The sequence below is a fragment of the Macrobrachium nipponense genome, chromosome 8 (assembly GCF_015104395.2).
Source record: "Macrobrachium nipponense isolate FS-2020 chromosome 8, ASM1510439v2, whole genome shotgun sequence".
Classification (NCBI taxonomy): domain Eukaryota; kingdom Metazoa; phylum Arthropoda; class Malacostraca; order Decapoda; family Palaemonidae; genus Macrobrachium; species Macrobrachium nipponense.
In genome coordinates this window covers 37,308,444-37,325,943 of record NC_087203.1, presented here as the reverse complement: position 1 = coordinate 37,325,943, position 17,500 = coordinate 37,308,444, and the positions used below count along the sequence as shown (strand labels likewise).

At 37.1% G+C, this 17,500-nt stretch overlaps 2 protein-coding genes across 2 annotated transcripts in view; one reads left to right on the top strand and one right to left on the bottom strand.

Moving 5' to 3' along the window:
* LOC135223046 (exoskeleton protein RP43-like) overlaps positions 1–17,500 on the bottom strand; it is a 35,073-nt gene that overhangs the window by 3,189 nt on the left and 14,384 nt on the right. Inside the window, exons 2-7 of the mRNA XM_064261555.1 lie at positions 17,052–17,237; positions 9,586–9,793; positions 8,331–8,458; positions 7,288–7,515; positions 6,219–6,426; positions 4,962–5,089 (exon numbers count right to left, since the gene is read on the bottom strand). Of these exons, the coding sequence (XP_064117625.1) occupies positions 4,962–5,089; positions 6,219–6,426; positions 7,288–7,515; positions 8,331–8,458; positions 9,586–9,793; positions 17,052–17,237 (1,086 nt within the window). The remainder of the gene's footprint in view (positions 1–4,961; positions 5,090–6,218; positions 6,427–7,287; positions 7,516–8,330; positions 8,459–9,585; positions 9,794–17,051; positions 17,238–17,500) is intronic.
* LOC135223203 (uncharacterized) lies at positions 13,419–14,029 on the top strand. Its single transcript, XM_064261707.1, has 2 exons — positions 13,419–13,608; positions 13,884–14,029. Exons 1-2 carry the CDS (start codon positions 13,419–13,421, stop codon positions 14,027–14,029), a joined length of 336 nt encoding a protein of 111 aa, XP_064117777.1.

Genomic DNA, 17,500 nt, shown 5'->3' with positions numbered 1-17,500 from the left:
AGAACTAAGTGGCTTATTCTTTCTCAAATCACTTGTTACAGTTTAATTAAAGGGAGCTCAAATTGGGAGGTAGGTTACCCTATCACAGCTATTCCTGCTTTGTCATGAAACATGTATACGGAAAAAAGGTAATTATATAAAATTCTTTTACGTCATATAAATTTGTGATAAATAGTAATTAATGAAAATGGTTCATTCTTTTGTTCTCTGTGAAGAGCTTGTATAGAAATAATTTTTTGTCATGTCTGTAATTATATACTGAAAAATTGTATATCAAAATGAAAGATAAGGGCAGGAAGACACAAGTTGAAGTTAGCCAGAAAAAAAATTCCCTTTCTTTACTGTAGAAAAAAGAATTGCATGAATAGAAATTCACATATGTTACCTTGCCAATAACATCTTGGATAATAAGGCCATTTTTAAGACAATTGGTACATTACACAATGGATATATGCACATACTGGTAATTGTTTAGCATTTTCGGGTCAATGTACTTGAGTATGGACGTTATGTTCTTGATATATTATAATTGTGATTCCACTGTTAAATTTTCCTAATTCTCAAGCCATTTTTAATGCCAAGGGTAAACTAGCGTATATTTAGATACAGAGTCCAAACTTCACTTGCATGTAGGGGAGTTAGAGCATCAGTCAATTCATACATTCCAACTTTGGCTTCTATACACACTCGAGCCTCTTCCTGATATTTTGCATTCATTCTCCTTCCTTATTTCCTTCCTTCCTTATTTCCTTCCTTCCTTGTTTCCTTGTTTCACATATCCTGTGATTCACGCTCTCTTCCCTGGTCTTAAGATCAGCCAGTATATATTTACTTACAAATACTTATGCGTATTTACTGGTTCCATCTTATTGTAACCAGTAGCCATATGTATATATATATATATATATATATATATATATATATATATATATATATATATATATATATGTGTGTGTGTGTGTGTGTGTATGTGTATGTATTTTATGATGTATATATATTTTATATATTAATATATATATATATATATATATATATATATATATATATATGTATATACTGTATGTGTATGTATGCTAGCAATCTTAAAAAAAGATATATACGGTATATGCACCATCTGGTTATATACCTTACAAGAAAGTAGTAAGTACAGATAATGGTTAATTTACAAGGAATTTAAAGGAATGAAAGAGCAATTTATTATGACTATCTCGTACCCAGGCAATTTAAACGTTTCGAAGTCACCTTTATTTATTACTTTTTCGTGTAATTAATTCATTGTTCAACCGTTTTGGGATCAACCCTGGTTTTGCACCTTGTCCGTTTTGACAGCCAGCAGCTTCGGGTATATTGAGAGCAGTTTCTAGCGATTGGTCTACCTGTATTGTAACCCCAGTGTCTGCGTTGGTGGTGTTGTAAGTGTACAGAAAGACCTTGATATTATCTTTTAAGTCCTACGTAACCATATTTAAAGTTTCGGTCAAATATGTCTGTCAGTTTTGGTTAATGTATGAATTTGATTTCCACCTCAACATCAACCGTAACCGCATTCAAATTGAGCGTCAAGACGAGAATGGAAAAAGTAGAATTACCTGGCACAGCCTCAAATCGAAGCCTGAATCCTGACCTGGTCACAGAGCGATCGCTGCTGAAAGTCACCAAAGCCAAGTTACTGTTGGTTGTAACAGACGGTGGAATCACGCTGCCACAAAGCCTTCCCCTGGAAGAGATATTAATATTACAGAGGTTATTCGCGACATTTTAAGCAGTATATTTATTATTATTATTATATTTCATTAGATGAAACCTATTCACATGGAACAAGCACACAGGGGCCATTGACTTGAAACTCAGGCTTCCAAAGAATGTTGGTATCAACCTCCTACTGCAGACCCCCACACCACAGCAGTAACAGATCATGATACAGAGGCAGTGATTGTTCAACGCCCTGGGGGAGACGCGAACCCGTGACATCTGAGTGGAAATTCCACGACACTAACCACTATACCAGTGGACCACTTAAGCAGTCATGTGGTTATTGTTACGACATTGATGCTGTTTTTTTTTTTGGTAGCGTGCGTACAAATGTACTCGCCAGTACTTATTCCCATTTTTTTTTCATTTGTACATAAGCTGCTGGTTTACCGAAAAATGCCTTACAAAGAATGTTCTCACGGGTTGATAATAGAACTTGATATTATTTTATTTACTGTATAATATATATATTATACATATGTAAATATATATATATATATATATATATATATATGTGTGTGTGTGTGTGTGTGTGTGTGTGTGTGTGTGTGGTGTGTGTGTGTGTAAATAAATTCTTCTGTTAAAACAGGATACGTCTCAAGTATAAAATGCCCATTAAACTACCCTGATTTCAAGCTAAGGACTATATTTCGTTGGACCAACTTCCACCCTTATCAAGCAGTAGATAATAGGAGGAGTTAACACTAGCGAAATATATATGTCACTAATGTAACTCCTTCTGTCATTTACTGCTTGATAAGGGTGGAAGTTGGTTCACCGAAATATAGTCCTTAGCTTTAAGCCAGAGCATTTTATGTATATATAAGTATAAGTACATCCACACATAAATACGTACATATTTTATCACTCGCTTTGTCTTCACCGATTATTTTAATCTGTTGGTATGTCGGATATGCGCTAATACTACCGTTATCAGTCTTTTTTATTTAGTTTAATTTTGTTTACTTTTTCATGTTGCGTAGCATTTATTTTGTTTTAATCAGCTGTTGTCCATATATATTGCTAGTAAGATGAGTATTTATTTTTTATTTTTTTTATTTTAGATATCAGTGTATCTACTTATATACATCGATTGCCTTACGTCAAGCCCTGTCCAGTTGCATAGTCCGAGATATCGACGTGGTCGCATAGACACGAGGGTCTGCAATACTCGAGGCTAAAGTAGTCCCATGTGAATTGGATGAAGGACCCCTGGGGCACCTGGATCTCCCACACACAGTTTTCATTATTGCCGTAATATCCATACGGGGATCCTACTCCTATTGCACCTGTGGACCCCACCACTCGACCTGATGGAAGGGAATTGTTAGGGATGTTTTAATTCTTGTTTAGAAGAGCGTTCAAGATACTTTAATTGATGTTCATTTGTAGAAAAATTAGTCGACCAAAGAATGTGTTTCAGATATGTTATTTCCCCTTAATTAACTTATTATATAAGTAGGCTTAAAGAAGGCGTGTTGAGACCTTGGTAGGATCGTCAGACCTCTTGGTTAGAGGAGCATTAAGGGTTTGCTTAAGATTGCCTTTGTATTTATTTAACTTTCATTTGTGTTATTTACAAAAGAAAAACATTTCAATTAACCAAAGAGCATAATTCAGCATGTATATTTACTTACTTCCTTCGTGAATTTTATGATAAGTAAGCATTACTTCTATAAAGTGAAACATCAGTTTGAGATTGATGAAAGCTTTGATCTGGTAAATTATTTCTCTTTTATCAAATCAACTATTATGGATCACTTTTTTAATTTTTCCAAGAAATGTTGAAGGCAATGGCCAACATTTCTTCTTGCTATTTTAATGCAGATGATTGTATGTGAGAAAATTGATGCTTTTTTGAAATAATAAAAACCTTAGTCAGTCAGTAAGGAAGTTTCGAAGATTTTTTCAGGAAAAAAAGATATGAGCATGCAAATGGAAATAGGCTAAAAGAATCTCTACATCAATATTTTTAAAGGTTATCTAAGAGATGAAACAGATGAATCAAAGGGATGGGAAAACGAGTAAAAGTGGCAGGATGGGGATGAGTAGCAGTGACTTAATATATGCGGAAGGGACATCATAATTAGGTCTCAAATTAAATGTACTTGTAAAATACTGAAGTGTATAGTAGCATGAAAGTGTTTGATAGGGGTGGCAGTTACCTGCATTGACGCTGCAGGTCTTCAGTTGGGTTGTTTCATACCAATCGGGTGTTCTTGTCCCTGGTGGAGTGGTTGTTTCATACCAATCGGGTGTTCTTGTCCCCGGTGGAGTGGTTGTTTCATACCAATCGGGTGTTTCTTGTCCCGGTGGAGTGGTTGTTTCATACAATCGGGTGTTCTTGTCCCTGGTGGAGTGGTTGTTTCATACCAATCGGGTGTTGCTGTCCCTGTTGGAGTGGTTGTTTCATATTGAATTGAAATTGTGTCTGCTGGTTGAAAGATTAATTCTTCATAACCTTTCCTTTAAAAAAAATATGTGTTAATGTGCGAGCGTTTAGATTTGATATGCTGAAGTATATTACAGGATTTGTTATGGGGAACTACCAAAAGACAAGTTCACAGACAATCATTGACGTAGATAAACACATTCATGTGAATGAAGCTGTTTCTTGAAGGGGAAGATTTACTCTTTCCTGTACCAGTTTTTAGCTAAAAACTCAGCTGTCGTCTCCTAGTTGCCTCCTTGTCAGTAATTTACACTAGATCCAGCTATCAATGAAACTATAACTTAGACCTATAAAAGTACTCTTGTGACGAACCAGATGAACATTATTCAGCCACAACCTCCATTCTAGCTGTAAAATACATCACGTTCAATGTAAATACTTAGCAATTTATTGATCATCCAGAATGTTATAAATACGCTCCCTTTCAACTACTCAAGAATTCCAGGTTCACTCACTGTCCACCAATACATAGAAAATGCGCCTTTGTTGGATGTTCCCTTTAAAAAAGAAATATAACGACATTTGTAACTAAAATCAGTCTTAACTGTATTGTAACCCCAGTGTCTGCGTTGGTGGTGTTTTAGGTGTACAGAAAGACCTTGATATTATCTTTTAAGTCCTACGTAACCATATTTAACATTTCGGTCAAATGTGTCTGTCAGTTTTGGTTAATGTATGAATTTGATTTCAATCTCAACATCAACCGTAACCGCATTCATATTGAGTGTCAAGACGAGAATTGAAAAAGTAGAATTACCTGGCACAGCCTCAAATCGAAGCCTGAATCCTGGCCTGGTCACAAAGCCATCGCTGATGAAAGTCACCAAAGCCAAGTTACTGTTGGTTGTAACAGACGGTGGAATCACGCTGCCACAAAGTCTTCCCCTGGAAGAGATATTAATTTTACAGAGGTTATTCGCGACATTTTAAGCAGTATATTTATTATTATTATTATATTTCATTAGATGAAACCTATTCACGTGGAACAAGCACACAGGGGCCATTGACTTGAAACTCAGGCTTCCAAAAAATGTTGGTTTCAACCTCCCATAGTAGACCCCCACACCACAGCAGTGACAGATCATGATTGTCCATTGGCCCGGGGGAGACGCGAGCCAGCAACATCTAAGTGGAATTCCACGACAATAACCACTATACCAGCAGACTACACAAACAATCATGTGGTTATTGTTACTTTATTTTGTTTCACATCAGACAACTAACACTACATTAATGCTGTTTTTTTTGGTAGCGTGCGTACAAACGTACTTATTAGTACTTATTCCCATTTTTCTCTTCATTACATTTTGTACAAAAGCTGCTGGTTTACCGAAAAATGCCTTACAAAGAAAGATCTCACGGGTTGATAATAGAACTTGATTTAATTTTATATACTGTATAATATAGGTATTATACATATATATATATATATATATATTTATATATATATATATATATATAATGTGTGTGTGGTGGTGTGTGTGTGTGTGTGTGTGTGTGTGTGTGTATGTGCGCATGTGCGTGTGTGTGTGTGTGTAAATAAATTCTTCTGTTAAAACATGATACGTCTCAAGTATAAAATGCTCATTAAACCACTCTGATTTCAAGCTAAGGACTATATTTCGATGGACCAACTTCCACCCTTATCAAGCAGTAAATAACAGGAGGAGTTTTTAACCACTACCAAAATATATATGTCTCTTATGTAACTCTTCTGTCATTTACTACTTGATAAGGGAGGAAGTTGTCCACCGAAATATAGTCCTTAGCTTTATTCTTGGTCTTCGCTGATTATTTTAATCTGTTGGTATATCGGAAATGCGCTAAAAACTACCATGATCAGTCTTTTTTTCTTTTTAAATTTAATTTTTTTTTTACTTTTCGTGTGGCTTTGGTTTTATTTTTGTTTTAATCAGAGTTTTCCATATATTATTGACAGTGAGATTAAGATTTTGTTTTATTTTTTTTTATTTTAGATATCAGTGTATCTACTTGTATACCCCGATTGCCTTACGTCAAGCTCTGTCCAGTTGCATAGTCCGAGATATCGACGTAGTCGTATCCACACCAGGGTCTGGAACCCTCCAGGCTAAAGTAGTCCCATGTGAATTGGATGAAGGACCCCTGGGGCACCTGGATCTCCCACACACAGTTTTCATTATTGCCGTAATATGCATACGGGGATCCTACTCCTATTGCACCTGTGGACCCCACCACTCGACCTGATGGAAGGGAATTGTTAGGGATGTTTTAATTCTTGTTTAGAAGAGCGTTCAAGATACTTTAATTGATGTTCATTTTTTTTTTTTTGTAGAAAAATTAGTCGACCAAAGAATGTGTTTCAGATATGTTATTTCCTCTTAATTAACTTATTATATAAGTAGGCTTAAAGAAGGCGTGTTGAGACCTTGGTAGGATCGTCAGACCTCTTGGTTAGAGGAGCATTAAGGGTTTGCTTAAGATTGCCTTTGTATTTATTTAACTTTCATTTGTGTTATTTACAAAAGAAAAACATTTCAATTAACCAAAGAGCATAATTCACATGTATAATTTACTTCCTTCGTGAATTTTATGATAAGTAAGCATTACTTCTATAAAGTGAAACATCAGTTTGAGATTGATGAAAGCTTTGATCTGGTAAATTATTTCTCTTTTTATCAAATCAACTATTATGGATCACTTTTTTAATTTTTCCAAGAAATGTTGAAGGCAATGGCCAACATTTCTTCTTGCTATTTTAATGCAGATGATTGTATGTGAGAAAATTGATGCTTTTTGAAATCAAAAATAAAAAACCTTAGTCAGTCAGTAAGGAAGTTTCGAAGATTTTTTCAGGAAAAAAAGATATGAGCATGCAAATGGAAATAGGCTAAAAGAATCTCTACATCAATATTTTTAAAGGTTATCTAAGAGATGAAACAGATGAATCAAAGGGATGGGAAAACGAGTAAAAGTGGCAGGATGGGGATGAGTAGCAGTGACTTAATATATGCGGAAGGACATCATAAATTAGGTCTCAAATTAAATGTACTTGTAAATACTGAAGTGTATAGTAGCATGAAAGTGTTGATAGGGGCAGTTACCTGCATTGACGCTGCAGGTGTTCAGTTGGGTTGTTTCATACCAATCGGGTGTTCTTGTCCCTGGTGGAGTGGTTGTTTCATACCAATCGGGTGTTCTTGTCCCCGGTGGAGTGGTTGTTTCATACCAATCGGGTGTTCTTGTCCCCGGTGGAGTGGTTGTTTCATACCAATCGGGTGTTCTTGTCCCTGGTGGAGTGGTTGTTTCATACCAATCGGGTGTTGCTGTCCCTGTTGGAGTGGTTGTTTCATATTGAATTGAAATTGTGTCTGCTGGTTGAAAGATTAATTCTTCATAACCTTTCCTTTAAAAAAATATGTGTTAATGTGCGAGCGTTTAGATTTGATATGCTGAAGTATATTACAGGATTTGTTATGGGGAACTACCAAAAGACAAGTTCACAGACAATCATTGACGTAGATAAACACATTCATGTGAATGAAGCTGTTTCTTGAAGGGGAAGATTTACTCTTTCCTGTACCAGTTTTTAGCTAAAAACTCAGCTGTCGTCTCCTAGTTGCCTCCTTGTCAGTAATTTACACTAGATCCAGCTATCAATGAAACTATAACTTAGACCTATAAAAGTACTCTTGTGACGAACCAGATGAACATTATTCAGCCACAACCTCCATTCTAGCTGTAAAATACATCACGTTCAATGTAAATACTTAGCAATTTATTGATCATCCAGAATGTTATAAATACGCTTTCTTTCAACTACTCAAGAATTCCAGGTTCACTCACTGTCCACCAATACCAAAAAATGCGCTTTTGTTGAATGTTCCCTTTAAAAAAGAAATATAACGACATTTGTAACTAAAATCAGTCTTAACTGTATTGTAACCCCAGTGTCTGCGTTGGTGGTGTTTTAGGTGTACAGAAAGACCTTGATATTATCTTTTAAGTCCTACGTAACCATATTTAACATTTCGGTCAAATGTGTCTGTCAGTTTTGGTTAATGTATGAATTTGATTTCAATCTCAACATCAACCGTAACCGCATTCATATTGAGTGTCAAGACGAGAATTGAAAAAGTAGAATTACCTGGCACAGCCTCAAATCGAAGCCTGAATCCTGGCCTGGTCACAAAGCCATCGCTGATGAAAGTCACCAAAGCCAAGTTACTGTTGGTTGTAACAGACGGTGGAATCACGCTGCCACAAAGTCTTCCCCTGGAAGAGATATTAATTTTACAGAGGTTATTCGCGACATTTTAAGCAGTATATTTATTATTATTATTATAATTTTCATTAGATGAAACCTATTCACGTGGAACAAGCACACAGGTGGGGCCATTGACTTGAAACTCAGGCTTCCAAAAATGTTGGTTTCAACCTCCCATAGTAGACCCCCACACCACAGCAGTGACAGATCATGATTGTCCATTGGCCCGGGGGTGGGGAGACGCGAGCCAGCAACATCTAAGTTGGAATTCCACGACAATAAACCACTATACCAGCAGACTACACAAACAATCATGTGGTTATTGTTACTTTATTTTGTTTCACATCAGACAACTAACACTACATTAATGCTGTTTTTTTTGGTAGCGTGCGTACAAACGTACTTATTAGTACTTATTCCCATTTTTCTCTTCATTACATTTTGTACAAAAGCTGCTGGTTTACCGAAAAATGCCTTACAAAGAAAGATCTCACGGGTTGATAATAGAACTTGATTTAAATTTTATATACTGTATAATATAGGTATTATCCATATATATATATATATATATATATATATATATATATATATATATATATGTGTGTGTGTGTGTGTGTGTGTGTGTGTGTGTATGTGCGCATGTGCGTGTGTGTGTGTGTGTAAATAAATTCTTCTGTTAAAACATGATACGTCTCAAGTATAAAATGCTCATTAAACCACTCTGATTTCAAGCTAAGGACTATATTTCGATGGACCAACTTCCACCCTTATCAAGCAGTAAATAACAGGAGGAGTTTAACACTACCAAAATATATATGTCTCTTATGTAACTCCTTCTGTCATTTACTACTTGATAAGGGAGGAAGTTGGTCCACCGAAATATAGTCCTTAGCTTTATTCTTGGTCTTCGCTGATTATTTTAATCTGTTGGTATATCGGAAATGCGCTAAAACTACCATGATCAGTCTTTTTTTTCTTTTTAAATTTAATTTTTTTTTACTTTTCGTGTGGCTTTGTTTTTATTTTGTTTTAATCAGATGTTTTCCATATATATTGACAGTGAGATTAAGATTTTGTTTTATTTTTTTTTATTTTAGATATCAGTGTATCTACTTGTATACCCCGATTGCCTTACGTCAAGCTCTGTCCAGTTGCATAGTCCGAGATATCGACGTAGTCGTATCCACACCAGGGTCTGGAACCCTCCAGGCTAAAGTAGTCCCATGTGAATTGGATGAAGGACCCCTGGGGCACCTGGATCTCCCACACACAGTTTTCATTATTGCCGTAATATGCATACGGGGATCCTACTCCTATTGCACCTGTGGACCCCACCACTCGACCTGATGGAAGGGAATTGTTAGGGATGTTTTAATTCTTGTTTAGAAGAGCGTTCAAGATACTTTAATTGATGTTCATTTGTAGAAAAATTAGTCGACCAAAGAATGTGTTTCAGATATGTTATTTCCCCTTAATTAACTTATTATATAAGTAGGCTTAAAGAAGGCGTGTTGAGACCTTGGTAGGATCGTCAGACCTCTTGGTTAGAGGAGCATTAAGGGTTTGCTTAAGATTGCCTTTGTATTTATTTAACTTTCATTTGTGTTATTTACAAAAGAAAAACATTTCAATTAACCAAAGAGCATAACTCACATGTATAATTTACTTCCTTCGTGAATTTTATGATAAGTTAAGGCATTACTTTCTATAAAGTGAAACATCAGTTTGAGATTGATGAAAGCTTTGATCTGGTAAATTATTTCTCTTTTTATCAAATCAACTATATGGATCACTTTTTAATTTTTGCCAAGAAATGTTGAAGGCAATGGCCAACATTTCTTCTTGCTATTTTAATGCAGATGATTGTATGTGAGAAAATTGATGCTTTTTTGAAATAATAAAAACCTTAGTCAGTCAGTAAGGAAGTTTCGAAGATTTTTTCAGGAAAAAAAGATATGAGCATGCAAATGGAAATAGGCTAAAAGAATCTCTACATCAATATTTTTAAAGGTTATCTAAGAGATGAAACAGATGAATCAAAGGATGGGAACGAGTAAAAAGGGAGTGGCAGGATGGGGATGAGTAGCAGTGACTTAATATATGCGGAAGGACTCATAAATTAGGTCTCAATTAAATGTACTTGTAAATACGAGTGTATAGTAGCATGAAAGTGTTGATAGGGCATTACCTGCATTGACGCTGCGGTGTTCAGTTGGGTGTTTCATACCCAATCGGGTGTTCTTGTCCCTGGTGGAGTGGTTCTGGGTTAATACCAATTCGGGTGTTCTTGTCCGGTGGAGTGGTGGTTTCATACCAATCGGGTGTTGTTGCCCTGTCCCTGGCTGGAGTAGTTGTTTCTACCAACTCGGTGTTCTTGTCCCTGGTGGAGTGGTTGTTTTTCATACAATCGGGTGTTGCTGTCCCTGCTGAGTAGTTGTTTCATATTGAATTGAAATTGTGTCTGCTGGTTGAAAGATTAATTCTTCATAACCTTTTCCTTTAAAAAAAAAATATGTGTTAATGTGCGAGCGTTTAGATTTGATATGCTGAAGTATATTACAGGATTTGTTATGGGGAACTGCTAAGAGACAAGTTCACAGAGAGTCATTGACGTAGATAGACACATTTATGTGAATGAAGCTGTTTCTTGAAGGGGAAGATTTACTCTTTCCTGTACCAGTGTTTAGCTAAAAACTCAGCCGCCGTCTCCTAGTTGCCTCCTTGTCAGTAATTTACACTAGATCCAGCTATCAATGAAACTATAACTTAGACCTATCAAAGTACTGTTGTTACGAACCAGAAGAACATTATTCAGCCACAACCTCCATTCTAGTTGTAAAATACATCACGTTTAGTGTAAATAGTTAGCAATTTATTGATCATCCAGAATGTTATAAATACGCTCCCTTTCAACTACTCAATAATTCCAGGTTCACTCACTGTCCACCAATACATAGAAAATGCGCCTTTGTTGAATGTTCCCTTTAAAAAAGAAATATAACGACATTTGTAACTAAAATCAGTTTCTAGCGATTGGTCTTACCTGTATTGTAACCCCAGTGTCTGCGTTAGTGGTGTTTTAGGTGTACAGAAAGACCTTGATATTATCTTTTAAGTCCTACGTAACCATATTTAACGTTTCGGTCAAATATGTCTGTCAGTTTTGGTTAATGTATGAATTTGATTTCCATCTCAACATCAGTAACCGCATTCATATTGAGTGTCAAGACGAGAACTTAAAAAAAGTAGAATTACCTGGCACAGCTTCAAATCGAAGCCTGAATCCTGGCCTGGTCACAGAATGGTCGCTGATGAAAGTCACCAAAGCCAAGTTACTGTTGGTTGTAACAGACGGTGGAATCACGCTGCCACAAAGTCTTCCCCTGGAAGAGATATTATTATTACAGAGGTTATTCGCGACATTTTAAGCAGTATATTTATTATTATCATTATATTTAATTTGATGAAACCTATTCACATGGAACAAGCACACAGGGGCCATTGACTTGAAACTCAGGCTTACAAACGTACTTATCAGTACTTATTCCCATTTTTCTCTTCATTATATTTTGTACAAAAGCTGCTGGTTTACCGAAAAATGCCTTACAAAGAAACATCTCACGGGTTGATAATAGAACTTGATTTAATTTTATAAAATATATAATATATGTGTGTGTGCGTGTGCGTGTGTGTATGTGTGTGTAAATAAATTCTTCTGTTAAAACAGGATACGTCTCAAGTATAAAATGCCCATTAAACCACTCTGATTTCAAGCTAAGGACTATATTTCGGTGGACCAACAGGAATAACAGGAGGAGTTAACACTACCAAAATATAAATGTCTCTTATGTAACTCCTTCTGTCATTTACTACTTGATAAGGGTGGAAGTTGGTCCACCGAAATTTAGTCCTTAGCTTTATTCTTTGTCTTCGCTGATTATTTTAATCTGTTGGTATATCGGATATTTGCTAATTCTACCGTGATCAGTCTTTTTTTTCTTTTTAAATTTAATTTTTTTTTAATTTTTTTTTACTTTTCGTGTGGCTTTGTTTTTATTTTGTTTTAATCAGATGTTTTCCATATATATTGACAGTAAGATTAAGATTTTGTTTTATTTTTTTTTATTTTAGATATCAGTGTATCTACTTATATAAACCCCGATTGCCTTACGTCAAGCTCTGTACCAGTTGCATAGTCCGAGATATCGACGTTGGTCGAATGGACACGAGGGTCTGGAACCCTCGAGGTTAACCCTTTAACGACCAGAGATCCCATTTTGGATCTTTAAAACAGCTACTTTCGGGTAGTCGTGGTGAAACAAGTTTGAGCTTGTATGAAATTGACGCTTTGGCAACTCATAGCTACACTCCTCTGCTCTTCGAATCAACCAATCAGAAGCCACCAGGCCCCCGCACAAAGACTGGAGGCCTTCGACAGACACCTCAGTCCGTGCGCAAGTTGGAAAACAGTCAAGACGTGCCGCAGTAACCTCCAAGTTTCCCCCCCTCCGAACTTCGTAATCATGGTAAGCACACAGTGACTGTGGGATAGTGAAGCCTAGTGATATACTTACCTTTTGATGTTGGTTTGAAGGGCTGTGTAGTTACTGACGTGTCGTAGTGACAAAAAAAAAAGTATCGATCCCTTGCGGGATACTTCGGATGCGTTCTTAGGCGGAGGACCACGCCTCATCCCATGAGGGATGTATCGGACCGTAAACGGTTTACAACGGCCAGTAGAATACGACGTCAAGTAATTTTTTTTAGTGCTTGTTTTAGACATTTGTGAATAATTTTAACAATATATCTAGATATAATAGTGATGATTTTATAGATGTTAGGTTCATGTGCATATAAATTATTACCTTACAAGGGATTGAATGATAGGTTTTTGTTAGGGAAAGTTACATTTTTCTTTCATTACATGATTTTAAAGTTGTTTTTTTTATTTTTGCAGTTTCAAAGCAGATGTTTTTATGGCAACGCAATGCTGCATTGGAGACTCAGGAACGTGTACCATGGGTAGCCCCTGACGACGCTGAAGGAAGTGATGTCGACGTGAGCCCTTTGGACATTGACAGTGATGATGACGACCCTACCTACGTTCCTGACGAAGGCCTTACTCAGGACGATGCCTTTGACCCTCCTAACTCTAGAGGTTAGTATGAGACATCCTTAGAGAGAGAGAGAGAGAGAGAGAGAGAGAGAGAGAAATGTGTTGTAAACATTGTATTTAAAAGTCTCGTTGTTATAATGGTATTTAAATTTGTTGCCCTTTAAATGGTTTGTAAACATTGGGTATTTTAAAAACTTATTTGTTTACTTGCATACTCACTGACATACACGTGCACACACATGCATACTCACTTGACATACACGCATGCGCACACACACATTTACTGTTTTACTAATGTTACTTTATTCTTGTTTCAGCTCGCAAGGTCAATGTTGTTGTCCCTCAAGCGATGCCTATGGAAGAGGAAGGTGAGCCTAACCCTAAGAGGTCTCGTGCTGATGAATGGAGAAGGAAAGACATTGATATCCGTGCCCTGCCCAAACTTCATTCATCAGAAGCCTGACTATTTGAGGGAACCTTAATGAATATTTCTCCCAGTTCTTCACAACTGAATTGAGGGAACACATTGTGTATCAATCCAACCTGTACTCAAGACAGAAGGATGTAGGCAGCAACTCCACATGTCAGAAGAGGATCTCATGGTTTTCCTTTGCCTCATCGTGTACATGGCCTGGTTTCCTCTCCCTAGCATAGTTGACTTCTGGGCCGTGAAGACCATCAGGATTCCTCAAGTTGCAGACTTCATGTCCAGGAACCGCTTCAAGGCAATTCGATCTTCCCTTCACTTCAGCGACAATGACCAGGCAGCTGCATCAAGATCGGTTCTTCAAGGTGAGAGTCCCCTTCACCAAGGTCACCAGAGAGTTCCTGAAAGTTCCTGAGACTCCTATCCACTCCATTGATGAAGTGATGGTCGCCTATAAGGGCACAAGGGCTGGTAACCTTCGCCAGTATGTCGCAAAGAAGCCTGACAAGTGGGGCTTCAGTTGTTCTGCCGCTCCAGTGTGGATGGGTTTGTGCATGATATTCTCATGTACCAAGGGGAAGACAACCTTTGTGAGCCACCACTACTATGCTATCTGAAGAGGAGAAAGCCATGTCTGTAACTTCCAAGTTTGTTGTCGCCTTAGTGAATACCATCAAGGACCCCAGAACTCAGCAGTGTATGCAGACAACTACTTCACAAGTATAGGGTTGGCCAAGTACCTGAGATCACAGTATGGATGCCGGTATGTGGGCACTGCCAGGGAAAACCGAGTTGGCCATCCTCCCCTGACGTCTGTGAAGGAGATGAACAAGAAAGCGACACAAAGGGGGACACTGGACTATGTCTCTTCTGATGGCATCCTTGTTGCAAGATGGAAGGACACAGCGTTGTGACAATCTTGTCCTCTGATGTTGGTGTGGAGCCCATGGGAACAGTGGAGCGGTACGACAGGGCAGCCAAGAAGAAGGTTCCCATTCCTTGCCCATCTGTCATCCAGATGTACAACAACCCGCATGGGGGGCATTGACAAGAGTGACATGTTGACACACCTGTACAGGACCCCCTTCAAAGCAAAGAGGTACTACATGAGCTCTTTGCTTACCTCCTTGACTTGATCATCTGCAACGCCTGGATTTTGTACAAGAGGGATTGCCTGGCTTTGCAGGAAAACCCCAAGCGCTCAAGGACTTCCGTCTGGATATCTCCAATTGGCTCAGAAGCTTCAAGTCGTCAACCTTCAGAATAACCAGGAATTCTCTTGGCACCAGAGATTTTGCTTTGCCAAGAAGGGGCCAACGGGCAGTTGTGCCAAGTATTGAGACACGCCAGAATGCCACTGCCCTACACATTGCCAAAGCATGTCTCCATGAGGCAGACTTGCAAGTTCATGTTCTGGTGGCAGGCCACATCCACAGATCCCGCTGGATGTGTGAGGATTGCAAGGTGGCCCTTTGCCTTACTGAAGAAAGGAATTGTTTTTGCTTTGTTCCATAAGATTTTCGAAATAAGTTGTTTGTTATTAGAGTTGTTTATAGTGTTTTGTCTATTTTTTATACTATTTTTGTATTATTTTTATTTACAGTGTTTTGTGTATTTATATACTATTTTTGTATCGAGTTTTTTTTATAGTGTTTTCTGTATTTTTATACTATTTTTGTATTTATTGTATACTTATTTTTATATTATTAATTGAAAATTAAAGCCATATATGTGTTTCTATTATACATTGTGGAACAAAAAAAAAGTGATTCATCAATAATAATCATATGTTTTGTGGCGAATCAACATTATTTATAAACTTGAAAAGTTGCCCGCACGGCCCAATAGATCCCATACGGGATGAGCGTGGTCCGCCTAAGGTCGCCCGAGGCTCCCATACGGGATACTTCATTGCATGTAATTATTTCCGCTTACTTTGGAAACTTTTGTAAAAGTGCACAAGAGTAAAAAGGTCTTGTATTTACTCATACTATATACTAAGGAATTTTTTATAATATTTCCCATAAAACCCAGGGTGGACTTTAAAGGTGTTAAAGTAAGTCCCATCTAAATTGGATGAAGGACCCCTGGGCTTCCGGATCTCCCACCAGGGCACAGTTTTCATTATTGACCGTAATATCCATACGGGATCCTACTCCTATTGCACCTGAAGACCCCACCACTCACCTGATGGAAGGGAATTGTTAGGGATGTTTTAATTCTTGGTTAGAAGAGCGTTCAAGATACTTTAATTGATGTACATTTGTAGAAAAATTAGTCGACCAAAGAATGTGTTTCAGATATGTTATTTCCTCTTAATTAACCTATTTTATAAGTAGGCTTAATTCCACTAGATGAAACTTAAAGAAGGCGTGATCAGACCTTGGTAAGATCGTCAGACCTCTTGGTTAGAGGAGCATTAAGGGTTTGCTTAAGATAGCCTTTGTATTTATTTAACTTTCATTTGTTTTATTTACAAAAGAAAAAAATTTCATTTAACCAAAGAGCATAATTCACATGTATAATTTACTTCCTTCGTGAATTTTATAATAAGTAAGCATTACTTCCACAAAGTGAAACATCAGTTTGAGATATGATGAAAGCCTTGATCTGGTAAATTATTTCTCATTTTATCAAATCAGCCATTACGGATCACTTTTTTATTTTTTCCAAAAAATGTTGCAGGCAAAGGCCAACATTACTTCTTGTGGTTTTAATGTAGATGATTGTATGTGAGAAAATTGATGCTTCTTTTGAAATAATAAAAAACTTAGTCAGTCAGTAAGGAAATTTCGAAGAATTTTCAGAAATAAAAAGGTATGAGCATGTAAATGGAAATATGCTAAAAGAATCTCTACATCAATATTTTTTTAAAGTTTATCTTAGAGATAAAACAGATGACTGAAAAAGGGATGGGAAAACGAGTAAAAGTGGCAGGATGGGGATAACTAGAAGCGAATTAATATATGCGGAAGAACATCATAAATTAGGTCTCATTATTGTAACTTGTAAATACTGAAGTGTATAGTAGCATGAAAGTGTTGATAAGGGCAGTTACCTGCATTGACGCTGCAGGTGTTCAGTTGAGTTGTTTCATACCAATCGGGTGTTATTGTCCCCTGTGGAGTGGTTGTTTCATACCAGTTTGGGTGTTTCTTGTCCCCGTTGGAGTTGTTGTTCATACCAGTCTGTTCTTGTCCCGTTCGGAGTGGTTTGTTTTCATACCAATCGGGTGTTGCTGTCCCTGTTGGAGTGGTTGTTTCATATTGAATTGAAATTGTGTCTGCTGGTTGAAAGATTAATCCTTCATAACCTTTCCTTTCAAAAAGATATATGTGTTAATTGTGCGGCCGTTTTAGATTTGATGCTGATGTATATTACAAGGATTTTGTTATGGGGAACTACTAAAAGACAAGTTCACAGACAATCATTGACGTAGATAAACACATTATGTGAATGAAGCAGTTTCTTGAAGGGGGGGAAGATTTACTCTTTCCTGTACAAGTG

Excerpts from the sequence above, each read along its gene's own strand:
- LOC135223203 (XM_064261707.1), top strand. The coding sequence starts at position 13,419 with ATGTTTTTATGGCAACGCAATGCTGCATTGGAGACTCAGGAACGTGTA. Across the intron at positions 13,609-13,883 it reads TGACCCTCCTAACTCTAGAG|CTCGCAAGGTCAATGTTGTT; the intron begins GTTAGTATGAGA and ends TTCTTGTTTCAG.